The sequence below is a fragment of the Belonocnema kinseyi genome, chromosome 5 (genome assembly GCF_010883055.1).
Source record: "Belonocnema kinseyi isolate 2016_QV_RU_SX_M_011 chromosome 5, B_treatae_v1, whole genome shotgun sequence".
In the NCBI taxonomy this organism is placed as follows: domain Eukaryota; kingdom Metazoa; phylum Arthropoda; class Insecta; order Hymenoptera; family Cynipidae; genus Belonocnema; species Belonocnema kinseyi.
Window position 1 is genome coordinate 134,520,950 of NC_046661.1, and position 19,187 is coordinate 134,540,136.

The following is a 19,187-nucleotide window of genomic DNA, read 5'->3' on the forward strand; positions in this document are numbered from 1 at the left end:
ATGTTATTGAGGTTATACTTAAAAAGACTTACGTAGAAGGCCATTGGAACATTTATTTTTTGAAAATACTTTGGATCCACATGGTCTCGAGTTGATTTAGAAGCTACTTTCATGTTATAACAATTTTCATTCCCCGCCTGAAGTGAGAGTCATCCAGAATCTTTTTAGAATCATTCCATCAGGAGTCTATGAATGCATGCATAATTATTCATGTCAAGGCTAATAACAATACACTACAGTCCCGCTATAGAAGCCGTTTTAAGGATACTGTACTATCTCAGGTCTTGTCAAACCATAAACAATCAGGGCTGTGTGCATCATTTCTGTTGTAGTTTCGTCTTAAAAAAATTTCTTTTACATTCTCATCCTAATGAGAAGGTATTGGTTTTATGTAAAATTTCACTTTGTCGGTTTACAGCAAATCTGTAATCAGCAGTCTGTATTCTGTAGGGACGATAACTTTCGAAAAATTGACCAGATTGGATTCTGCTTTGGAAACTTTTTTAAGGCATAAAAAGAAAGGCCGGGTTCGTAAACCAGCTATTTTGGATGAAAATTCAAAAAGTAAGCGCATTTGAAAAATTGTTGAAACCACATTTAAAATTTGGTCAAAAAGTAGAAAATTAAAAATTTTTTCGTACAAAAAATGATGAAAAATCCAGAAAATTAATTTTTTTTAGTCGTAAAAACAACATTAAAAAATGTTTTAATTAAAATTTGTGGACTAACGACGCCAACTATGAAAAAAATCAATAGACAAAAGTTACTCTTCCAAAAAATACCGAAAACTCATTCAAATTTTTAATGAATAATTTTTGATAGTTGTATTTTTGCCATTTTGAATTTATAATGTGTCGGCATTTATGTAATAATTCAAAAGAACCACTGTCTATAGCTATTCGCTTATGGCTACTATCACCTATGTAAAATGTATTCAATTTCGTGTGTAAATTGCTTTTTTTGTAGGAATTGTTTGAAATTTGCCTTAGTTATGGAATTTTACAAAGTACCCGTAAGGACCCCATTGGGTCCCCATTCGGTTCCTTTTTAAAAAACTAGATAAAAAAACAGCAAAATCAACTTTTAAATTGTTGAAATTCGAATTCTACGTTAAAATTTGCATTGGAAACTCACGGAGTGATCGCAATGCTCTTTCTTGCAGCGTTAAAAACTTTAAAAAAATAAATTACCTGTCATTTACACGGCCGAAGGCGACTTCAATTGCATCTTCTTTTAGTAGCAGTTAATAAGCGTTCTGTCGGTAACTTTAAGAATTGTATCTGGATGCTAGCGCCACGTAGCGGAAACCTCAGACAACAACGCTGCGATGCAAGTGAGAGAGAATTTTATTTTTAAACTTCGCGCGCAACATACTACTTGAGCTATTATGAATGCGCCTGAAGTCACCTTCAGCAGAAGTGAATGCAATTTGTTGAAAGTTTTAACGCTGAAAAAAAAGTATTGCGATTACCCAGCGAGTTTCTAATAGAAAATTTAACGTAGAATCCGAATTTCAACATTTTAAAAGTTGATCTTACTGTTTTTTTAGTTTTTTAAAATGAACCGAATGGGGACTAAATGGGGTCTTTACGGGTACTTCATAGAGGTTCCATTCGGTTCCTTCGGTCCGCCAGGGTAAACAAATATATTTATGTTTAGTTTTAGATAATAACTAAAAGACGAAAAATCGCATATAACTATTTATTATATTGTGCTGAAAATACAAAAAAAAATGCATTATAAATACTTTAACAGAGCGTTTAAAAAAGTTAGATAAAACATACAATCTTCAATAGTACGTCACTGTCCTCACAAAAACGTCTACAAAATGTAACCCTGTAAGTATCCTTATAATCATTAGTAATTTGACAGTTTGAAAACTTCTCTTTCAGTTTAGACTTTCACAATCGAAGACTTCCCTTCCAATTTCTTTTTTTCTCCTTTCTTCAATGTCGCCGATTCTTTATACTTTCCATCATAAATAATGACGTACTTGTTAGAATATCGCACACCTTCAGTTTCAAAATCCCTCTCAGGACTTAATGCGGCATAGGGATTAACTTCGCAAAACTTGTAATGAACAGACATTCCCAAAAGTTTGCAGAACCTCTTGTGATCCTTCTCAGCTCGTTCTTTGGTCCCTGCCGTTAAAACAAAAGGAACACAGACTTTTTTTAAAGTCAAAATTGTATCTTTCCAGGTGCACTCAGAAATTCCTAATTCGCTTTCGTGGAAATCTAGATTGCAACCCAGAATGATGTCCGGGTTTATGAAGGATTCGCTCTTGAAATATTCGTCATATCGTTGACTATGAAATTGAACTTTCAAAGTTTTGATTGCGAGCGGATAGTAATCGAAGGTGTGGACTGCAGTTTCTAGGCAATTCGAAACATTCGGTCCTATGAAAACTATTTTTAAGTTGGTCAGACGTGTCAACCGTAGTAAAAAGGTTTTCCAACAACCCTCAGCCGCAACATCCTGATTACCGGCTCCAATTATATGAATCACCATGGAAGAGTTGACTTTATAATTTAATTTCTCGATAGCATAAAGAAGAGTCAAGGGTCCGCTAAAAAAGTTCGATGTGACCATGCCCTGGAAATTTTCGTTTTGCTCTGGAGTTTCTTCCCTAAATATTAGATGCAAATCCAGGAAGTCCTGCATTGAAGGCGGCAGACTTGATCTTTCGCTGATATCTAAACTTGTTTGTATGGTATTCAAAGTCGGTAGTTGGCCGCTGACAGTTAGTTTGAAAGCCAATTTCAAGACGCCGCAGAGTTCTTTGTGTTTCGAATCATCCTTGTGAATTTTGCAAAGATTTACCTTTAAAAAATCAATTTAAATCAGTTGAATGACACTATACCGATTTCATAAGTTATGCAACTTTTAATTTTTAAGTTGAGGTCATCTTAAAACTAAAGTCAGGCCTCGGTTTGAGTAGAAGACGAAATTTTTCAAGATAAACTAGAGCCGCGTTTTATTAACACCCGGTTTAGTAAATCTAATAATTGCTAGCCTACGCAGCTTCTCAGCGCGCGGGTCGAGAGTCGTTAGCTACTCTTCCCTAAGAAACACCAGCAGCGGAGTGGAAAGACGCATAGCGCGGGTACTCACATGCAGAAATTGCGCAATATTATGCATTTTAATTGGAAACGATTTATACTGCCCTGACTTTTGAAGTTCCGATTTCCGCGATTTGGAACAAGGATATTTGCAGGCAACCCTCGAAACTGTTACTAAACCGGGAGTTCGGTGTATTGCAAAAAACGCATCCTATCATCTTCTATCCTATATAAAAAAATAGGTGATGGAACGGAAATATGGAAAATCTCGAACTGGTTGTTGTTGAATACCTGATTGACTGTATACTGCGTGACTATAACTTTAAATAGTTGTTTTCAACTTGTTCTTTTGAAATTTTTCGAATTATGTAAATTGCAATTTCCAAATAAGAAAGTTTAATTATGCACATTTATTTCTACAAGAGAAACTTTAAATTATAAATCATTCTTTAATAATAAAGACAGCAAGTATGTTCTTCAATATTGATCAAATGATTAAATGATTTGAAAATGACAAAAGGATTAAATTCTTAACCCCTTGATCGTAATAAATAAATTATTTAAAATGAATCTGTTTCATCATCAACGAATGGTACTTTACCGACAGTAGATAACCCTCTAGAACCGTAATTGCATAAAATCCACAATATCAATCAAGTTAAGAATCTTGAATAACAGAAAATGCTTAAAAACATAATCAGACTACCTAAAAAATAATTTTTAAAAATTTTAAATTAAATTTTTTTCTTGAAAAAGAAATATCTTTTTCGCTCGGAATTTCTGTCTCCACGGATGTGGAGGGTTATCTACTGCCGGTAAGCTACCATTCGCTGATGATATAACAGAATCATTTAATATAATTACTTGTACCATTAACACCTTCCTGAAAATTAGCGTTATTTTCTTGAATTAAAGTTCTTATTCTAAGGTCTAATATTTTAGTGGAAAAGCACCTGACCGGAAATCAGAAATCCTGTGGTTCGATTCCCTGTGGGGCGAAAAGGGAAAGATATTTAAAAAAAAAAAAATTAAATTTTAAATATTAAATAAAGTTACGTACATTTATCTTTTAATAAACACCACGAATTTTCTGCATAATCGATTTAGTCAATAAAATTTTTGAAAGAAGTGATTCTATTTGATGATGAAATTGATTTCTGAATCTTTCTAAACATTATCGATAAAAAAAAGGACATTATAATTGTTAATGTTTTTTTTTTTATTTGAAAATAATTTTGTTCTCAACATTTTGCTACCAGACTATAATTTGTAAACTGTTTCACACATTCACAGAAATGAGAAGAATAAAATTAAGGGCAAAAACTTAGAATAACTTCGTTTACAAAATGTACAGACTGCACACGGAGAGAAATTTTGGGAGATTAATTCACGGCACTGCTCCTTGATTTTATTACGCTTTGTCGTGAGAACTAAGATCTCAATACCCCATGCTTTTGAAGCACCTCGAATTCTATGATTTTAGATCATAGAGTCCGAGACTTTAAAGCACGTAAAAATTGTAGCTCTAAAATCACGCACGTCCGTGAATCAAAGCCCTTTGAGTAAGTAATGATAAAAAATGTTAGTTTTCTAAGGGTTTTAAAGGGTTTAAAATAAGGATTTTTTCATTAAGGTTGCAGATGAAATTTAGGTTAATTTATTTTTTAAATTAATTTAAAGACAAATTTTAAGGAAATTTAAAAATATTGTAAATGATTTCTTAAAATTTCGGAAAAAAATTTAGAATATTTAAAAGCAGAAATTATATTTAAAATTAAATGTAGATTTTTGAATATTTGGAAGAAAAATTTTTAAGCCTTTTAACAATTTTGAAGGTTTTAAGAGAATAAAAAACGTTCTTGTAAAATTCGGTACGCTTTTTATTTCACAACATTTATTTTAAAGAATAATTGAAAATATTTAAATAAATTATAAAAGATTTGCAAAATTATCAAAAAAGAATCTCGAATATTCAAAATATTTTAAAATTTTGAAAGATTTCCGAACATTTACAAAATAATCTTACACTTTTTAGAAATGCCAACAGGTCTTAAATATCTTTGATATTACCAAAATTTCTCCAAAAATCTTTTTAACTTTTAAAAATGTTTTTAAAATTTATCGAGAAACCTTAAAATAAATTAATAACGTGACTTTAAAAAAAACTGTTCTGATTACAAATTCAAGAATTTGTTGAAAACTCGTCCTTTTGGTCTGGAAATTCATCTCTTTTAGTAGAAATTTAATTTTTTCTTAATAAATTGAAAATTCTTGGCTTAGAATTAAAATCGTTTCGAATCGAAAATGTTTAATATTTTTTAGTTTTATTAAACACTATGTATTGAAATATGAACTATTACGTTTTTTATTGAAAATTAATCTTTTTTGGTTTAAGGCAATAGTACTTGATTAACAATTAAACAAAATATAGACGTTTAAAGATTTTTAAATAAAATTTTGTATCCTTTTACGAATTTTGAATGGTTTTAAGTTAACATTATTTTTTCCTAATATTCCAGGAAAAATGTAAATGGATTTTTTATATTCAAAAATGAATTTTTTTTTAAATTTTAGAAGATTTTAAAACATTTCAAATGATTTCCTGAAATTTCAGAAATTAATATAGAAGATTTTAAAGAATTTAATTTCAATTTTGCAAGGATTACAAAATTTTAGAGAAAATTATAATAAATTAAAAAATATACTTCGAATTTTAAAAAAGATACAAAAATCATTTTGAAGCTAAAAACATTGCAACAAATTCAAAGCAAATGGTAGATTTTTGAAAATTTCAAACTAAAAATTTAGAAGGATCATAAGAATTTTGAAAGGTTTAAAAAAATATACAAAGTTTCTCAGATTTCTGACATAATTTCAAATGATTTTTTATTTTACAAATTTTGTTTTAAGAGAATATTTAAAAAGGTTTCTAAAAATATTCCGATAGATTTTCAAAATCGTAAAAAAAATCGGGAAAATTTCAGGGTAATTTTTTTTATGTTTAGGAATTTTTTTGTAAGTTTTAGAAAAAATCAAATTATTTTGCAACTGTGGTTTAAAATTAAAATCTTTTTTGGTTGACCATTTAACTATTGATTCCGCCTTTTTGATAAATTCAACTATTTTTAGAATTAAAATATTTGTTAGTTTAAACATAAATTATTCTATTTGTAGAAGAATTGTCAACTTTTTGATTGTGGACTAAACTGTTTTATTGAAAATTCGTTTTTCTTCAGATAAGCTCAACTGTTTTTTATTTTTTTAAATATATTTTTTTGATCCTACAATTTTCTTAAAAACTTATTTTTCAAGTTGCTTATTCCTAATTTTAGTTTAAAATTCGTCTTTATATGAATAAAAATATTCTTAGAAGGAAATTTATGTAATTGTTTAAAAATTAATTTTTTCTTGAAAATTAATATTTTCAAGTTAAAAAAAATTAATCTGTTTCTTTAGAAAATTATTTTTTGCAAAATATTTAACCTTTTCGATTTAAAATACAAATGGTTAAAAATTGGCCTTTTTTATGATTTCAACTATCTTTAGTTAAAAATAAAATTATTTTTAGATTCATATATCATTATTACGTTTACCGTTAAAAATGTATCTTTCTTATTTTACAATGCAACTATTTGTTCAAATATTAATTTTTTCTTAAGATTTTTGTTTTACATATCTAGATACCTGGAACTTTCAAAAATCTTTCTTAATTTTCTCAAGAATTTAAGTTACATTATATTTATACAACCTTACAAAAATAAACAAATAAATCATCATTACACATTTTTATTTTGTATTTAAAATTATTTTTCTTCTGAAAATATTTAGAAGCCTTAGAAGTTTTGGAAGGATTCGAAAATTATTAAAATGTTAAGATTTGGAATAGTTTCAAATAAAATTTACATTTCTAAAAATTTCGAAAAAGGAGCTTTGTTTCAATTTTAAAAGAAATTTTAAGAGAAAATTGAGAAAGATTTTGAAAATTTTTAAAATTATTTCTTAAAATGTCAAAACAGACAGAAGAAGTAAAATTGTTTCATTTTGGAACTTCACAAAACTTTAGAAAATAATTTAAAACTCAAAAATATTTCAAAATATTTTAAACAAAATTTAGATTTTGGAATATTTCGAAAAAATAAGTGTTTTAGGAATTTTGAAAGGTATTAAGAGAAAAACAATTTTTTTTTGTTAAAACCTGGGAAAATTTCAGATGCTTGTGTTTGCTGAAAAATTAATTTAATAATAGCAAAATGTAAAATGATTTTCACGTATTTTGAATGATTGCATAACAATACGAAAAAGAATCCAAAAGATTTTAAAGAGACATTTTTTGTACAATTTTGGAAACATTCAAGTAAATTTAATAAATATTCCAAAGTTTAAAAACAAAATTATAACGAAACTTAAAACCATTTTCAAAAATGACGAAAATCTCGAAGATTTTAAGGCAGTTTTTTGTTAATTTTAGAATATTTAATGGAGTTTTATCATGAGTTCGAGTCATTTTGAAAGATTTTTTTTTTATTTATCTGTGTTGTTAAGAAAATAACTGGTTAAAAACTAATCTGTTTTGATTAAGAATTGAACTACTTTATCTAAAGTTCGTCTTTTTTAGATCAATTAACCTCTTTTTGGTTTAAAATAATTAGTCTTTTAGTTTAAATATAAAAAATGACGTTTTGCGTTTAGAATTTATCTTTCTCTGTTAAAAAACTAAATATTCTGTTGCAAATTCATGTGTTTTGTTAAAAATTCTTTTTCTTTTGGCAGATATTCTTGGTTGAAAAATAATCGGTGTTAGTTGAGGATTTAACTATTTTGTTAAAAATTCGTCCTTTTCGATAAATTTAACTATTCATGACTTAAATTAAAATATTCTTTTATTGAAATAGAAACTTTAATATTTTATTCTTCATTGAGAATTCATCTTTTTAAGAAAAATTCATCTGCTTAGTTAACAATTAAACTATTTCGTTTCAAATGATTTTGTTTGAAGATACATCATTTTATTTGAAAATTGATCTCTTTGTTTGAAACTTTAAATATTTCGTTCAAAATTCGTTTCTTTTTTTAGAAAATAAACCTTTTTAGTAGAAACTATTTTCTAGAAAATTCTATTCTTGCAGTAAAAATATAATCTGTTCCGTTAAAAATGCAAGGTTTTGGTTGAAGAATATTTTTTCTGGTAAAAATTCTGATTTGAGGTAAGCGAAATATTTTAAAATCTTGTTGAATTTTCAAAAAAATATTAGGAAAATTATATTTATATAGCGCTTAAAACGAATAAACAAGTAGCCTTAAAATAAATTATTTATTCGAAATTTTTATTCAGGTTAAAAATTGCTTTCCCCCTTAAACCGAAATACTACAAGCATGTTTGTGCGCGCGATTTATAATGCTAGTACATTAAAAAAATACTAGGTAATTTTTTTAATTTGTATTTAGAATTTTTCACATAAATTTGAAATTACTTAATTTTTTATCATTTAATTTGAAGTCATCTGGCTTTGAACTTTTTTAACTCAATGCTATTCTTAAAAATATATATACATACTAATTCTGATCTAATTTTTAACCTAATAAAAAATCAATCTTCAACCAAAAAAATGTCTCAATAAAAAGCCTAATAATTGATATTTCCACTAAAAAAATATTTTATTGTTTAATCAACACCAGGTGAATTCAACCAAATAAGAAGAACTTTCGACCAAATATATGAATCCCCAAACAAAACCGAATAATTTTTTAATCAAAAAGAGGAATTTTTAACCAAATACATGAAGTTTGAACAAAAGAAGATAAACTTTAAATTAAAAAAAAAGGTTTTTAAAGAATCTTGGACAAAAAAATATTTTTATTAAAAAGTGTAGTAGTTGATTTTTCCAACAAAAAATATTTTAATTATAAATAAAAAAAACAGGTGAATTGAACTAAACAAAACAAATTGCCGACATAACACTTGAATCCTGAAAAAAAACAGTTTTATTTTCGAACCAAAAAGAGGAATGTTTATCAAAAGAGTTAAATTTCCGACTAAAAAAGATTTTTTAACCAACAAGTAAAAAGAATTCCATCGAATATTTTAAAATCTAAATTTAAAAAATTTAATTTTTAACCAAAGAAATGAAATTTTAACTAAAGCGAAGAACCTTGAACCAAAAAAAACAAAAAGAATTATTGACCAAATAATTGAATTTTCATTTAAAATGATAAATTTTGAACCAAAAATAGGTTAGATAAATTTTTAGTTAACAAATTTCTTTGACAAAAAAATTTAATTTCTCTCTACATGGCTAAGTTTCCAATCAAAGAAATTAATATTTAGCCAAACAGGAGTTTTCCGTTGAGACGACTAATATTTTACGACGAAAAATGAACTTGCAGAAAAATAGATGAATTTTAATCCAAATAGTTAAATTTTTAAATAAATAAGATAATTTTTTAATTTTTATGTTTTTGACCAGATAATTGTATTAATTAAATGCCCTCTGGCTCCTATGGGATGTTTTTTTTCATAGTTTTAAAAATCAATATTAGGAAAATATTGATTCTAGACCAGTAGACATTAAAATAAAAATAAAAATTATAAATACATTTACCTGGTCAAAAACCTGAACAAACAAAATAAAAAATTATGTTCTTTAGTTGAAAATCAACCACTTGGATGAAAATTCATCTATTATTCAGAAAATTCACCTTTTGTGGTAGAATATTAATCTTTGTAATGGCAAAATCCTATTTGGTTAAAAATTTATTTCTTTGATCGGAAACTTAGCTTTCCAAAAAAAGATGAATTTTTCACTAAGAAAATTAATGTTCTACCACTTAAGTCGAATTTCCAGCAAATAAAGGAAGTTGGGTCCAAATAGTTAAATTTTGAATAAGAAAATGAATATTAAGCCAAAAGAAAAAAAAATCAACAAAATAGTTGAATTTTCCATAAACAAAAAAAAAAGATGAACATACTGAACGATAAATTTATTATCAATTGATATTTTAAAGAAAAATACTTGAATTTCAAATCACGAAATACGAAGTATCAACCAAATATTTCTATCCTCACTTAAAAAAGATTAAATTTCAAGTAGAAAGTTTAATTTTTAGCCAGAAAATATGAAATATCAAGAATATCAGATGAATTTTTTAACTAAAAAGTCGAATTCTCAACAAAAGGCTTGAATTTATAACTAGCAAAGATTAGAAAAAAAATACAGTAAAACCTTGCTTATCCGAGCCCGCTTTATCCGAGTTCGCGATTATCCGAAGTTGAAACAAAAATAGTTAACTCATCTTATCCGAGCTATAGCGCAAGGGTAATCCGCATTATCCGAGCTTTATGCCTTATTCATACATATGAACTTGTCTTAACCAACCAGAAGAGTTCTTCATAAACCTCTGCTCTGATTGGTTACTCCTCTAAACACTCTTTACGTTAAGGTTTCCGATTATCGAAGTTGGGGCCGGTCCACAATAGCTCGGATAAGTGAGGTTCTACTGTATCAAATTATGCGTTCGTTTAGGGAGGAGGGGTTTTTACCATTTGAGAAAAACGCCTGGCTTAATTTATTGATGACTCCTAACATCAACTTCAATTTATCGAAAATTCCCTGGCTCTTTCAAGTCTTCTCTGACATTCCCTAATCCGTTTCAATTTTCCTGAATTTACATAATTTCCTGGTCATTACCCAGGAAACAAGAAACGATTGGCCGCGTTTCAATCGTATTTCAATTCGTATGAAATGTGTATCTTAAAGAGGAATGGCAGATTGCTGACGATAGGCTAGAGGTACCAGTAAATCGGAGAAGTTATTATTTTACGATTCACCAAGAAATATTTCGTTATCGATAGAAAAACGACGGTTAATCGTAATAATACTATTGAGATCCGCTGCGATTCAATACGCCATCTATTTTTTCAATGCGGCCAAAATGTGAACTCGCGAAACCATGAGGTAGGATTTTGAAGATGCATTTTAATTTGAGCTTAACAACCATTTTTTAATTATTTCGCATAGTTTAAAATACTAAGTGGATGAAAACAATTAAGATTTATTGGAAACTAAGTGTTACATATTTGTAATTTTCATCGTATACGACGAAAAAACACGATTCATGTTAAAACTGTTTTTGTAAAAAAATGATTATTTTAGTATATTATATATGTTTAAACAAATTATAAGCTTCAATTAACTTACCTTGACATGAAAGTACACTTAAAATAAATTTTCATTAATTTATACATGGAATATTTACCAATTAAAAAATTATAACTTAAAAGTTAGGTTAGACGAATTCCTAATTCATTTCTGATCGTCTGTAATTAATATTTTTTGCATATTTTGAAACAAATATTTTGCTATAAGCATTAACTAAAGTTCATTTGAGGTTATGGTGTGTTAAAACTTTAATAATATAGTAAAATAATTATTTTCTTGGGAAAAACAGTTTTAACAGGAAATGTGTTTTTTTTACTGAATACGATAAAAAATCTAAATTGAACACTTGCAGCCACTTCTCATTCACTACAATTGAATAATGAAGAGCGTAATGTGGATTATACAATTCATCGGACTTCATCAAATATCAATTGTATGATGCAGATTCGTTTCCGTTAAAGGGAACCTGCACTTTTCCATTCAGTTTGACCTCCTTCAAACCTACATTTCCTTGAGAACTTCAAGCGATTCATGCGTTTCTTCTGTCAATCGTAAATCACGAATTGAACTTAATTTAGTTTTTTCAGGTTATGTTCTCCTATTTAGAAAGTCTTAAAACTATAGAACGAGTACATCTCCGAACGTCGCTTGGCAGATTTAAGTAAAACCAAATAGCTGACCAATTCAAAGAATTCCAAAACAATTGAAATTCAACTTGGTCAATCTGGAATTTTAAGATACACATTACAAAGCGCTCCATCTCAATCGTTTCTTTTTTCCTGGGTAGCAATCCTGACAATCTATCAAAATAATTTAAAGTTGAACAACTTGAGGGCCATGCTTACCCCACATTCGCAATTCCTCAGTACGCTCAGGTCGCTGTCATGGCATACGACGCAGGTTTTCGGGAAAAGGAACATCTGCTCCTCATATTCCTGAAACTGTCTCCCAATTTTCGATTTCGCTTTTTTCATCAGATCGATCCTAGTTTTTAGCCACAAATCTGGATCAGCAGTCTTCAATTTATCGAAAAGATTTGGAGCCCCCATTTCATTCAACATGCTCAAAATCACCTTGCAAAGATCCCGGTGATGGATTTGATGCTCATCGCGATGTTTATTTCCGCAGTAAAAAATCATCCGGCAACGGTTGCATGTTACTTTCGGATTAGGAGAACGACAAACCTGACACACACTTGCATAATAAAATGATCGAGGTCGGTTCACTTTAGTTTCAGATGGCTTATTTGATGCAGACTCAGCCTCTTGATGTTGGAAGACAATCATATACTGAGAATTCCGACGAAGAGTTCCGTCCTCAAATTCCTTGATATAAGTTTGTGGGGCAAAGTTATTGTATCCATCGTGGATGATCACAAAATTGGTAGTAGAAGTTGTTATAATTTCCCTGACTAGAAAAGCTCCTCGTTCCGTTAGAGTTGTCATTAGCATAGGGCAAGTGACTTTGCTCATTCTCACGAATCTCCTTTCCCAAATCTGTCGAACATAATCATATTTTTCTGGTGGATCGACATTCAAATATGCAAGTATGTTTGGTTTCTGGTAGTCAGGTTGCTGTAAATATCGTTCGTAAGGAATCAAATGGGCCTCTACGAACAATCTTCGCTTCCTGCAACGACATTTCTTACAAAGAGGAATCTCCTCTTTATGAGTCCTCGGCGCCTCGGGATGAACAATCTTCAGAATCTTTGTGTTGGGAAGAAGGTGTAGCAGCACTTCCCAATAATTTCCTAAAAAAATCGCAGACAATGGAGCAAAGCTGCCAGCGTCGACATGCAGAACTATTTCAGAAGATGGAGGATCACTTAAAGTTTGCAGAGCGCTAAACAGCGTTAATGAAATTGTGAACATTTCCGTTAGATAGTTTTTCAGTTTTTCTGAAAGTTCAATTTTAGGCTTAGTATATAAATTCATGAATTCTCCCATGGAGGTGGGTGAGTCTCCAGATTTTGGAAATATTGTTCCTGATCCAATTGCCGCGATGGCTGGTTTTACATCGACAGGATCCCATTCATGATTTTTTATTACCCAATCAATACGATTTTTCAGTATTGAACAGACTCTATCATGGATTAGGCTCGAGGGATGCTCGCTGCAAAAGTTCGCTGCTGAACAGCCAAGACATCTGTTCAGTTTTTCTGGTCTGGTGTCGTGGCAAACGAAACAAACTCGTGGAAATTTGAACATTCCAAGCTCCTCCCGGCGCAAGGATCTACCCAATTTTTCTTCAACTTGCTCAGCTATTTGAATTCTTCTTTCAATCCAGTTCGGTAAATCCGAACCACGCAGCTTTTCGAAGAGATGAGATACGTTTTCTTCTTTCATCATATTATATATGATCTTGCAAATGTCCTTGTGGTATTTCCAATGCTCATGTTGATGATCCTTTCCACAATAGGATATCATCTGACAACGGGCGCATCTTTTTATATTGTTGGCGGATTTACAAACGCAGCATTCGTTTGGACAAAATCGTTCCATCTCTGAGAAATTAAGTTTTCTTTACAGATAGAATATCTACATTCAGTATCAATTCAGTTTTTTTCGACAGCCTGAAAAGCATGTTTAAGTTCAGCTTTTATTGTAAAATACTCAATAATTAAAGTAAGCACATTTTCCCCAACTTTAATTATAAATTACAAAGACTATGTTAAAAAAGAAAATTTCATAAAATATAATATTTTAAATAATAATCCCCAAGAGCGATAAAGTTGCAAACTATAAATAGTAAATCATTATAATTTAGGAATTTTAAGTTCAAGCGTCCAATAATGTAATAGGTGCAAGCTGGAATTTGAATAGGTTTAATTTTAAAGACTTTATAATTCGGCATTATCTCAAAATGGAAATTTTTAATGGCAGAATGTTATAACAGGGGGCTTTAATATTATTCTATTTGAAATAGTAAACCTAAACAATTTTACAATCTGAGTTATAATTGAATAATTTTGTTATTGTAAAACTTCAAAATTTTGATATTCCAAAAAACTTTCAAAATTATATCATTTTAAGTATAGAATTGAAGGATTACAATTATCATTTGAATAGAAACACTTTTTTAATAAGAATTTTTTATTAAAAACGGTTTTTAAAACATAAAATTTTCATTACGAATGATACATTATAAATTAAGACATTATGAACTGAATGATTTAAAAACTCTATAATTTAGTGTAATATCTAGTTAGTGAAACTTGAACAAGGTGGCGATTCAGTGGACGATTTCAAATTCCCAGTCATTTCTCGGGTTTTTCCGGGCAAGTTTTTTAATTTTCCCATTCAACAAAATGTTACATATTCATATTTAACGTCAAACGCAAACATTTATTTTTCTTCATGACGCTCTTTCAAAAAATTGATAAATGAATACATTTTTACACAAATACTTAAATTTTATAATAGAAATATCAATTTTTAACAAAAAATGGAATGGTTAAACTTTTAGTGGAAAAAATTAATTTGCAACAAAAAGTAGGGATTTTTAAGGTAATAGTGCAATTTTATTTTCAACCTAACTTGAATAGTTGAATTTTCAACGAAAAAAAAATGTTTATAAAAAAATATACATTGTGAACCAAAAATAAAATAATTCAATTTTAAGTTTAAAAAATTAATATTTTAACTGAACGGATGAATTTTCAAGTAAAACTATGAAATACTTAATTTAAATAAGTTAGAATTTTAGTTTAAAAAATTACTTTCACAAAAAAAACTGACTTTGAACAAAATAGTTAAATTTCCAAACAAAATCGTGAATGCTCAACTAAAATTGTAATTCTTGAATTACAAATATTAAATTTTAAAACGGAAAGTCATTTTTTCAACTAAAATTATGAATTTTTAGCTAGAATAATTTAATTTTTGACTAAAAAGATAAATTTACAACTAAAAAGAGCCTTTTTCGACAAAAAATTAAATAATTAAATTTTTAGTAAAAAAATTAATGTTCAACCAATTAGATGAATTTTGAACCAAAACTATGGTTTATTTAATTGGAATAACTGTTACATTTTCAGTTTAAACAAAATAATACTTTTCAGCCAAAAAATCCTTTTCGTACAAAGAAAAAACAACTCTTCAATCAAATAGCTCATATTTGAACTAAAAAAATTAATCTTTGATTAAAATGATTAACCTTCAACCAACCAAAATTGATTTTTAACAAGAGTTTAAGTTTCTACAAATAAATTTTGTTTCCAACCTGAAAAAAGAATTTTTCACTTAAATGATAAATATTTCACTGGAATACTTGCATTTTTAATCGAAAAGAACTTTTAAACAAAAATTTAAATTGGAAAGAAAAAGATATTTTACTACCAAAAAATCGAGTTTTCAACAAAATACGTGGATTTTGTACGAAATTGTTGAATTTCAAATTAAAAGACAATTTTTCTTCCAAATTCTTGAATTATGAACTAGAAAAGATTTATTTTTAATAAAAATGGCATAGTTAAATTTTCAATTCAAGAAATTAATTTCCAACCAAACTGATAAACTTTCAACTAAAATAATGAATCTTTAACCAAAATAGTTGAACCTTTTACCACAAAGATTCATTTTTAAGCATAATGATTAATTTTCTACAAAAAATACGAGTTTCCCACAAAGTACATAAATTTCCAAGCAAATAGTTTCATTTTGAAATAAAAAATCTCAACGTTTAAACAGATTTTGAATAAAAAATGAAATAGTTAAATTTTCTGCTAAAAATCTAATTCTTTACCCAGAAAGAAAGCGGATTTTGCACAAAATAGTTTAATTTTTTACTGAAATAGTTATATTTTAATTTAAGAAGCTGTTTTCAACAAAGTAGTTATTTCCTACCAGAGACGAATTTTTCATTAAAATTATGAATCTTTAACAACAACAAAATTAGTTTTGAACAAAAGAGTTTAAATTTTAACCAATTAGTTGAATTTTTAACGAAAGAAAGATGAATTCACAAAGAACAATGTCACAAAATTTTCTATTAAAATTCAGACATCTTTTTTCTGAAAATACTGTTTCTATTCTAAATACTACTTGAAGGACTTTCTTTTCCTAAATTTTGGAAGAGGAATTTAAAAAATTTCTTTTATTACCAGAATTCGTTGAAAATTAATCCCCACTAAAACCATCAAATTCTCTCAAATAAGGATTTCGTGTTTATTTTTGGTTTGAATGAAAAAACACCTAAGCTGGTAAATTGTTTCACAATAACCAGTTATCAAATTTTTTTCATTACAACCATTTTGTTTGGATTAGACAATTTAAATTGAGCTGAAGCCTTGGTGAATCTTGAACTAAAATAGTTAACTTTCAGCAAAAAAAAACTAATTTTCAAAAAAACAAAAACGAATACTTAATTCTGGAAATTAATTTCTTTTTCTCTCCAAAAAGTTTTTTTTTTTTATTGAAGTAGTTTATGTATTCGCTGAAACTTGATGATTTATACCTTTAAAACTCTATTGGAATTTTTCTCGAGAGCTCAATTTTGACATTTTAATGTGCATACAGGTGGCCATGACTCGGATGTGGCATAAAAATTGATGACATTAAAATTAAAATTAATGGCACGAAATTGATGTTGGGAATTAAAGCATTCCGAAAAGTCATTTTACAGATAAAAGAAAAAATACTTTTTTCTCAGCGCACTATGTCCTCTTTGTTGGGTTATATTATGAACACTTATTTCAAGCAATATCTATAAACAAATAATATTTTATAAAATACATATATTATATAGATAATACCTTTTTCAAAATGAAGAGCGAGCAGTTGAACAATGTGTAATCGGTGCTTTTTTATCTTTGTTCAAGACCATGAAATGTTTTACGCAGTTAAATGACGGGGAAGTCCATTCCACGTGGTTTAAGACGTTCTGCTACATAGTTCTGCATTTTTTCACTAGTTGGCCACATAGGCATTTCAGGTCGGGTGGGGGAATGAGGTAATTTCACAGTCACTCTCATCTCCCACTTTTGCTATATTCTCGTAAAGCGCATGCGTTGCGTCAACAACTGGATTGGCTACTGTTGATGCGCTTCTTTCAAATTATTGAATGACAATAAAATTAATTTCAACGAATAATGCTTCTTAAATTATTCAAACTAGCTCTTTGATCATTAAATCTACTGTCAAAGCGACACGTAAAATATTTAATTGATTCTTATTCCTCAAAAATAAATGATCGATTTAAGATATGAAGAAAGGAATACTTTTTTTTATTACAAACAATAAATTTAAAATTATTTTCAGTAACTTTATGCACTTAACAGTTATTATTTGTTGTAAACATCGGTGATATTGCAGGAAATAAGATTAAAAGATATTTTGATTCTTCAGTAGCTATATTCCAAAAAGTAATAATTTTCTATTGAGTAAGAAGCATGTTTTTTTTCTTAATTAAGTTTATTTTTCCCGCTCGCGGCATTTCTCGCCAAGCACGTGGATTAGCTCAGAGAGTTTTTGTGAATTGGCTACAGTAGTGTGAGAACGCGGATATCTCTGGCATGCGTAGTAGTGATTCTGTGTATTTTTTAATTGACACATGGCGTTCCATAACCTAAAAATACAAAGGAATGACTACTGCGCATGCCAGAAATATCCGCTTTCTGCCCTCATTGATTGGCTACAGCTGTGTTATGCCATTCTTCGCGGGAAAATTCAAACTACCTCAATAATAAAAAGGTTATTCGGATCTTTATCCTCCCTAGAATCACACCCAGCTAGATAACACTTCTTAGCTCCTAATCTACCTTCTTTAGGGAATTCGCTGATTTCCAAATCCATTCCTTGTTTATATCTTTGAACCCGCTTGATTCGACTTTTATTTTTTATTTCTCGTTTTCAGGCATTGATTGGTTAGCTTAGAGTCAGGTGGATCAGTTGTCAAGCAGAAAGCGCGAAACCTGATTAGTCAAAAATTTCAAAAGTAACATGGCGGCTGAAATAGCCTGTTTGGTGCTTAGTTGTAGACCTTAGTGACGTCACATCTATTTCAATATGATCAAATAGACGTAAACTATAAAAAATTTGAAGTATGAGAAGGCTGAAATTTTTTTCTTCTCTCCATAACGTTATTCACTGCTTCAAGTTTCTAAAAATATGTTTATATCATTGCATGCAACATCCCCATTAAAAGCATTTTTCATTTCTAATTTGGCTTAATGTGACGATTACTAATGCCTTTATTTTTGTTAGAATACATAAAAAGTTTCAAATGAGACTTTCATCGTCAGCAGTATTTACTTACCATCTGTAAGGGTACATTTTTACGGAGGTCAAATTTGAATAAACTCATGAATTAATTTGACACTTCGAGTTAGTATCTAGGTTCGCAACCAATCAAATTTGGCATAAACCAACAAAGTAGCTAGAAATAAATTCTAATTATATTTTTTATCGTAAAGCATGACTACACTTATTTACTTCACAGATTATTTACTTTTTGAAATTCTAGGTAACCTCAACAAAATAGCTTTTCGTCGACATTTTTAGGATCATTCACTTTTCTATTACTTCAAAATAGAGCGAAATTAAAAGAAGGATCTTTCATCTTCTCGAAATAAAATCCAATAAGTGATAAGCTTTCATTTTTTTGTGCATCAATCCATTTGGAATACTTAGTCTTCCCGATAGCAGACGATAATTCAATATTTTCTAAACGGGTTGTGATTCTATGCTACTGCACGACAGCAAACGGGGTGAATGGAAGCCATCTTTGTTGGTACATTTATATGATTCTGGCGCGCGATTTAAATGGAATAAGATGTGAAGTCTTTAAAATTTCGGCAAGAAGTAATCCTTTTTTTCTTCAAGAATGATAAATTAATAAAAAAATACTGAATTATACAAAGTTCCTAAAGATCAGGGAGGGTTTTATTTAACTTATATGTTGCTGGAAACAAATTCAAGTTTTAGATGTACCAATTTTCAAGCATTAAACCTTTAATATGAAATTGTCAGAC

The 19,187-nt window shown here is 28.8% G+C and overlaps 2 protein-coding genes across 2 annotated transcripts; both read right to left on the bottom strand.

Annotated features, from left to right (window-relative positions):
* Positions 1–1,768: 1,768 nt before the first annotated feature.
* LOC117173227 lies at positions 1,769–12,379 on the bottom strand. The gene is made up of 2 exons (XM_033361688.1): positions 12,064–12,379; positions 1,769–2,823 (listed from the first exon to the last, which is right to left on the bottom strand). Exons 1-2 carry the CDS (start codon positions 12,355–12,357, stop codon positions 1,894–1,896), a joined length of 1,224 nt encoding a protein of 407 aa, XP_033217579.1. The 5' UTR covers positions 12,358–12,379; the 3' UTR covers positions 1,769–1,893.
* On the bottom strand, positions 12,375–13,719 carry LOC117173901. The gene is made up of 2 exons (XM_033362546.1): positions 12,476–13,719; positions 12,375–12,402 (listed from the first exon to the last, which is right to left on the bottom strand). Exons 1-2 carry the CDS (start codon positions 13,717–13,719, stop codon positions 12,375–12,377), a joined length of 1,272 nt encoding a protein of 423 aa, XP_033218437.1.
* Between the last annotated feature and the right edge of the window lie 5,468 nt (positions 13,720–19,187).